Consider the following 8,023-nt stretch of genomic DNA (forward strand, 5'->3'; position numbering starts at 1 on the left):
AATGAATTTTAACTACAAAGTACAACAAATTCTCAACACACCCAAATATTTTCCTTCGTGAAAATTCGGTTCCCGAACATTTCCGAAGTGTACCGAAGTTTAATATTTACTTTAGTACATGATGTTGAAATTGTAAATAGTGTAAATACAAATAATTGTATTATGGCGAAGAGAAATGTTGCGTTTATTAAACCAGAAGAACCTGCATTTCTGAAGAGGTTAAAAGCAGAAGCAGGCTATGTTGAAAAAGATACTGTAGATACAAAGGTACATTCATTATTGTTTAAAGATATATTATTTTGTGTTTACATACGTATACGCCCAACGTTATTATCATAATGTCGAGAATATTTATAATCTGATGTGTGCATAGAAAGGTTAGTTTGATAATTTAAGTGGTTTAGTCATTTTTAAAACAAGGGAAATAAAAGATACCGTACTCGTTTTGTATTTTAGAAACGAACAGTTAATATGTTAATTGCTTTCTATTTCATCACAATACTGAAAACATTTGATGGGGATGTAAATAATGAAAATTGGAATAACCATTAATATTATTATATATTACGTTATTCATGTGAAAGTTATTTACGTAACTCTGTAAGTAATAAACATCTGAACAGGCTCTTACCAACTGGTAACCCAACCTGAAGCAGTACCTAATTGTGTAGTCTACGGCCTCTGGGCCATTAAAAGAATGGAAATCAAGCAACAAAACAAGTTTTTTTTTCAGTATCAACAATTAATACTGTGTTACTTGCCTGCTAGGTACCTATTGTGATTTTACAAGAATTTTTTTTAACTGAATTTATTTTTGTGTGTTTAAAAGTAACATTATGCTTATTTATGGTATCACTAAAATTAGGAGTTTACTGAACTAAATAGGTACAAAACTCTAATGTACCCTTATTTAAAATTTTAAAAATTAATACAAATTCCATAATGATTTATTTTACTTCCAGAACATATTTTCCAATCATTGTTTTAGAGTAATTAAAGTAATTTACCATTAATTGACAATTTTATAGTGTGATAAAATTAGGTTTGGTACTTTAAAAGTGGTGTAAAATCATGAGTGATGTTTAGGTTAGGTTACATTAAAAATACTTTATTATATTGTGTGTTTTTTGTTCGGTTAAGTTAGTGACATCAAAAGTACTTTAATATTGTGTGCACTTTAGGTTAAGTTACTTACATTAGATGTACTTTTAATTGTGTGAATGGGTGGGTACATTAAAAATAGTCAAATAATAAAGTAAGTACGGTTGGTTAAGTTAAGTTAGCTTCATTTTGTATTGGTAATTTCTAACCAACCGTACACACTATTTTAAAATATTTTTAATGTTAATAGCTTAGGGTGACCAAATAATAAACTTGAAAAAACGCGACACATCCAAGGAGGGTTTGGGGGCGATACCCTCCAGCTAAAGGGGGGTCCGAGAACCTCCATCGAGACGTAATCATTGAAACATGCTCTTTGTTTGCTAATTTGAGACCTGTAAATATTTTTCAATTTACCTATGAATATGTAATTTAATTTAATTGTGAGGCGTATAATAAATAAAAACAATTTTGCAGTGAATACTTATTTATTATAAGTATGTCTGACATTTAAAAACATAATTAAACAAGGTAACTAAAATGGGCGAGTTCAACTGTCGGGGAGAGGGGAAGACGGCCCGAGGAGAGGTGCGACAAAAGTGTATCATCAACCCAACGTAAATACGGGACATTTAAGCGTCCCGGGAGACTTTTTCGGGACCCCGTGTACGATCGTTAAAAAACGGGACAATCCCGTTTTTAGGGACGTTTGGTCACCCTATACTAGCTGTACCTAACCAACCATCCATACTGTTATAATAAAGTATTTTTAATGTAGCTAACCTAACCTAACTGACCATTCTCACAATATCACAGTATTTTTAATATGTAACATAACCTCACCACTTGTTAAAATGGTAAATAACTGGCAAACTACTTGAAATATCACAACCCACTCTTAGAGAATGATTGTAAAACCTGTCAGGAAGTAAAAAACAAGTGGTTGTCCTTTAGAATTTCTCATTTTAAAATATCCATGTTAAATTTACTTATTGAAATGTAGCTATTATAATGACATTTTTAAAGCAATATTTTCAAACACACTGAGGTGGCACATATCATCTGTAATATAACTCATTATAATCTATAACAGTTATAATTTTGTAATAACCAAGGTTTTAATATTTAATGGAGGTTAGTTACACACATTTAGATGTTAAAATTTGACAAACTACTCACATTACATAGGTTATATCAAGCTATTTTACAGTGAACGTCTGTATTCAAATTGGGGTTATCATCACTTCTGGATTGCTAAGCTTAAATGTTTATTGTAACACCTGCTGAAACTGCCCTGAATTGCATTATCTAATAGGAAACACTCTTTTATTGTTTTTATTCACCACAGGGTTAACAGCCATGTAACTGGCCTGTAAGTCGGAGGTGCACTATTATTTGCAGAAGGAGGCGTTGCCAGCAATCACCGCAGAGGACGAAGAAGACAAGGACGAAGAACAGCCGGTCGTGGTGGTCGTGAAGCCGGGTGACTTGTCAGCTGAAGAGGTTGCTGAAGTGAAGGCGCAGATCGAGAAAGGTCTGTGTCCGCGGTTGTGTTTCAACGTTTCAGGTCACATTGTCATGCGGCCATTGGAATCATGTTCTGGCTCTTAAATGTCTTTATTGGTCTACTGACCTTGATTGTCTTTGGTCTCCAGGCATATAGGTATCATATTTATGTTGTCTGTATCAAGATAACCTTAACAGGGATGAATTATGAGTCCATGATATAATCTGTCAACATTTTGCACCAAATTTGATCCTCCACGCAAACATTTTAGTTGGTATAATTCAAACATTGGGCCTACTTTTAGGATGGGCGGGATAATGTACAATCTGCTACACACCCCGCTGGAAGTTGTTGGTAAGGAATATCGATTTGTGTGTGTAAACTAGTGATGCTTCCTTCAATTTCTGCAATTTGTCAAATAGTAAATAATAATAACTACCGAAATGAGCAGTGGTAAATAGTGCTCCTTTCAAATTGCTCCCAGGGTGCCAACCATACCTGCTTCTGCTTCTACTAAAACTTAGCTTACCTATATCCCATTTACAGCCTGTACTATCCACATGTGAACCTTTACGTATTTGTAGAGCCAAGATTATTTCGCTGATTCATTTTGCTCTTCACCTATACATAATTAAGTTTTCTTAGAGTGTTCCTTGGTCAGTAACAAGGTCACATCCTTTGGTGAGTTGAACTTGATTGGTAGCGTGTCTGCCGGTCATAGAAGTCACAATATTAAACTCATGGTCACGTATAAGTCACGAAAGTGTCCATATTGGTTCACAGTTTTTTTTTTCATTATAGTGTGAGAAATAATTATCAATCTACAACTGTGGGTGCTTGTCAGCAACACATTGGCATTTTTCATCATACATTACAGCTTCATTTTATTTTAAAGTGTTCATTATTTTTTTTTCAACTTCTCAGCGAAAACTAACCTACTTGGATGTAAACAAATACCTTAATCAAAGAATGTAAATATCAAATATGTTTCGTAATGCAAATGTCTTGTTATGTGTGGCATGATGGTTAGTGAAGTGTTACCTATGTTGACAAAATGGCAGTGTGAGCCTGTGTGCCTTGTGATGACGGCTGTGCGGTTAACAGTAATATTTTTGTATGCAGTAGAAGCAAAAAGTTAGTAAATTATTGTGGAATTGATGTTTTCTGCGTAATAAGTTACCGATAAAAAGTAACAAGTGTACCGGTAAGATGTAGCAGTGTTTTGAGGATGTGTGTTTACGAAACTAATGTGTTTTCAACATTTTTATTTGGTTTTAAAGATCAGTACTCAGAATGAGAAAGGAAATAAATATGCTTGAAGAGAAAAAAAAGGAGAATTATTAGAAATAAAAATGGAATTGAAAAACTCAAGAAAAGTGTAAAAAATGTTTTTCGTTCTAGTAACTAACCTAATTTAAAATATTTAATACATTTAAAAGCTTGAAAATTTTTTGTTTATCCTATTAAAAAATTTTTATGCATAAGACTTAAAATTTCAGGTCTTAAAGAATTATTTAAATGTGCCCAAAAGTCCCCAAAGAGTCACAGATTTATGCTGTTGGAACCTGGTAGACATGCTGATTGGGTAACCACTTCTCCTTGTTTGTAACTGGTTTAGTCACCAAGGACAATAAGAGCACTGTAGTCCAGCCATCAACGCGAAGCTACCAAAGGAATCCGCGGAAAAAGATCATGGCTTATCTTATTTGAGTTCCATTTGGAATTGCAATAAGATGCCAGGTAATTAGTTACTGGCGCGGAGCCCTGTGTCTTGGTTGGTCGCCCAGTGAGACCAGGCGAGCAGCACCCGTTCATGAATTATGCTGATGCTCCTTGCTGCCCAGGTATCTGCTCCGGTGTAGTCTTGTGTTGTGTAACTGGTCTTATGTTTGACAGATCTCACAAACATTTTACTAGTTGTAGGTACCCATTTCCCAAATGTTACTTGCAGTTACAGTCTCATTATGTTTTTACGTTTGACACAACATCAGTGGCTGTAGGATACGGTAATCAGTTTGAGAATTGTCAAATCTGAGAGAAGTGACATGCACAGAATTCATCCGAGCAATCTTTTTACAATACAAGACACAGTATAAGATAATATTGTTTTTAATACGTTCTTTGAGTGATTCTTCCAGTGAGTTAGATTAAAAACATTTTTATGGACATATGTCAATGCTGGTTCCACTAAACATATGTCTTGGAGAAGAAAGATGAATATACATCAAACACACAGAAAAACAAGCCAAGTCAGCAGTTGTATAATGTTCAATGCAACTGTTTTGTCTTAGGAAGCTTACCGTGTTTGTTTAAGCTCACATCTTTGTGTTCTCCAGAATATCTATTTTGTATCATCTTTTGGTTCTTCTGTTTGTCGTTGTGATGTCCGAGGTTATAGTTTGTCCATATTTTGTGTTCTTTTATTCTTTTAACAACTGTCTTGTCATCAGCGCACTGTATTTGTATATGGTGTGATATTTTTTCTGATTAATTCTTTATGCCGAATCTCTGTGCTATCTGTATATTTGACATTAGCTGATTTTCTTTCTGTGAAATTATTTATTCAATTTTCTTGTCCATTCTTGTGAAAACCAGCAATGTTTTTAAAATTGTTAAAAATAATTGTTTTTGACATCATATGCCATCTCGGATATTACACGAAAACATGTGTATTTTAGGGGCTACAGTAGCTGGATCACTCACCTTGCTCTGAGGAGATCAGGGTTTCACTTGTGATGGCAGTCACACCCGGATTTCTCGTCATTGGGGAACTTGGCAGACTCCGCATTGGGGTTCTCGTGTTTCCTCCACCGTTGCATTCTGCCAATGCTTCATCCTTGTCATCTTCACCCAGTGGGGGTCCTAGACTTTGTGGGGCACTGGGAAAGGGGGGGGGGGGGGGAATGTGAAAACCAGGCCCTCCTCCGAAAATTTTTAAAAACAAACACTTTCAAACTGCGTTTATAAGCAAATCTTAAACTTCAATTTCACCTCATTGGTTTTGCTAATTACAACTTTAAAAATTTTGATATTCTTTCCCAATAAACTATCCTCCCGTTGGTTTTTTAAATTCTTACGTTCAAATTATGGTTAAGTTGTATCATTATAGGGAGCAGTAAAATATTTAAAAGTTTTTCAAATACAATATGAATTGAAATAGGTGTTCATCAGTGCTTTAAGTGATACATGCTATTAACAAATCAATTAATTTTTTTGTTCCCATTAATGTCCAGATTTGTAACAGAACAGTAGAAAAACAGGGGAAGTAAAAATGAAATGGGCTGGCGCGGGGCCCCAAAAGCCATTTGGGGGGGGGGGGGGGAATGCACGTCTTTCCTAGTCCTGGAGCCGCCCGTCTCCAGTGGATCCCCAGTGTGGATGAGATGCTTTGCCCTATTTCGTTTGTTCATTCTTTGGATGATTCTGCAGCGAAGAAGATAGATTCTAAATGTTATGCTTGGCATATGCCATTGCTGGTCATTAAAAGGTTCAGACTGGCACTGGCATTTGCTGTTATTTTACAAGCGTGTTTGCTGTTGTATTTTATGAGTCAGTTTGCATTTAACTGGACACTTTACAGTGAATCTGTTCGGAACTACACCATTGCTGCGACATTTGCAGCGGAAAGTCAGGTTATTTGAACACAGAAATAAACATATTATTTTCTTTCCCTGTTTCCGAATTTACTGATGCGTACTGGCTCAATACTGGGCGTTGATATTTTCTTTGAATGATTTTTGAAATTGTGAAGATTAATTTAAAATGTAATTCTGAAAAACAAACTTATTATTCAAACCAGTTATTCTTGTTAGTTTTTTTTTTTTTTTAAATTGTTTCGAGTAACCGTGGAAATAATTGCAACATTGGCAGTGAATGGGGCAGAGGAGTTATCTCGTACGTTTTGTTTCTGAACGTTGTTGGTTTTGAACCCCTGACACTCATCACATTAGTTTAACGCGTTTCCTGTAATTTCCCAGAAAAAAATTTGCCAAAATAGAATATTTACAGAGTTATACTTGCAAACAAATCTTCTCAATATTTTTATACAAACATAACCAAAAAACAAAATATTGAACCATTAGGTGGTATAGAAAGACATTATTTTACTTATGGGCATACTTTACAATTCTTTAGCTAGTTTTTAGCTCCAATGTTTTTTACCTGTACTTATATATAAGGTTAATGTTGAATTTTACAAGTGGTATAAAAAGTTTTTAATAGAATATAAATACTAAACACTGTACACGTTTTCAGAGGAATAGATCGTATATCAAACTGTCTTAAAATTTGTAAATTAATTTTGTTATTGGAAAAAAAATTTCCATAAAAATACTTGGTTATTTTTTTCCAGGGAAAATAGCCCACTCACATCCCTAGAGACCCCGAAATTCACGTATTCATCTGGCCTCAGGGTAGAATTCAAAGTCATAGGTGTTCTCAACCAATTTTTGCTTTCCCATTGGTTGGTGTATTAACGAGAACATTTTTATCTTCGTTATTTGGCATTTCCTGAGTCGCTTATTTCTCTCCTAGCTGTGCATTGTTGGATCATAGTAGTACAGGAGCGTGTCCAAATAACTGCAGTCCAACCATGAGCACAGTGAGAGAGTTCGAAGGTTTGCATTCTAGCTTGCGACGTAATGATTGTGCAGATTTTTCGCATCCCTACATATGTGTATTTGTGTGTGTTGTTCCAGAGAAAGAAGACGCACCGGCGGATCTTTCGGAGCGGATAGTTTTCAAAGCCCCCGTCAAGGCAGCCAATGAGGATGCTGCGGAAACCCCGCAGCAGGTGAGCAGAAGGGCGCACAAGGACAGGAAAGGCATCAAGAACGTGAAGATGCTGTCGTTTGACGAGGAGGAGCACGATGACGGCTGATGCCGCGCAAGCGCGAAACGCTCTTGCCATCACTTTGTTTTGGAGAGGTGTTCCGCCTGTCGTCCGTCTGCGTAGTGAAGTTGACGTTCAGGTGTGTGCCTGTGGATACAGACGAGACATTACATTAACTTTTATCACAATTAGAAGACAACGCAGTTTGTACAATACTGTTCTGTGACTTATGTTGTTTTCTTCCAAGTAAAATTGGTTTTTTATTTATCTCGTTCTTGGTTTTATTTAGTTTTTATTTTACTGTGATACAAAAGTAAATGGATTCAATTATGTTCATTCTAAAGTTAATGCACATCCATAGTTTGAAATCTAAACTGTACCACATTGATTTTTTCTGTTAGTTTTGGTAATTTAGTATGTTTCTAAGTTTCTCAAGCAGCATATTACACTCACATCTAAGCATTCTAAAGTAATATGTGTGTCACTTGTCTCATGGAGGTTTGTAAGTAGAGAATAATGAGAAATAATTTTATGGAAGTGGATGGACATGGGGGTGTTGAGAAGTTTTTTTTTTTGCAGCATCC

At 35.4% G+C, this 8,023-nt stretch overlaps 1 protein-coding gene across 1 annotated transcript; it reads left to right on the forward strand.

Moving 5' to 3' along the window:
• The first annotated feature begins 88 nt into the window (after window positions 1-88).
• On the forward strand, window positions 89-7,706 carry LOC134540703 (uncharacterized protein KIAA1143 homolog). The gene is made up of 3 exons (XM_063383585.1): window positions 89-267; window positions 2,503-2,635; window positions 7,306-7,706. The coding sequence occupies exons 1-3, from the start codon at window positions 163-165 to the stop codon at window positions 7,485-7,487; spliced, it is 420 nt and encodes a 139-aa protein (XP_063239655.1). The 5' UTR covers window positions 89-162; the 3' UTR covers window positions 7,488-7,706.
• Window positions 7,707-8,023: the final 317 nt, after the last annotated feature.

This window comes from Bacillus rossius, chromosome 17 (assembly GCF_032445375.1).
Source record: "Bacillus rossius redtenbacheri isolate Brsri chromosome 17, Brsri_v3, whole genome shotgun sequence".
Classification (NCBI taxonomy): Eukaryota; Metazoa; Arthropoda; class Insecta; order Phasmatodea; family Bacillidae; genus Bacillus; species Bacillus rossius.

Coding starts and splice junctions, on each gene's coding strand:
- LOC134540703 (XM_063383585.1), top strand. CDS start 163: ATGGCGAAGAGAAATGTTGCGTTTATTAAACCAGAAGAACCTGCATTT. Junction 268..2,502: donor AAGATACTGTAGATACAAAG/GTACATTCATTA, acceptor TATTATTTGCAG/AAGGAGGCGTTGCCAGCAAT. Junction 2,636..7,305: donor GAAGGCGCAGATCGAGAAAG/GTCTGTGTCCGC, acceptor GTGTTGTTCCAG/AGAAAGAAGACGCACCGGCG.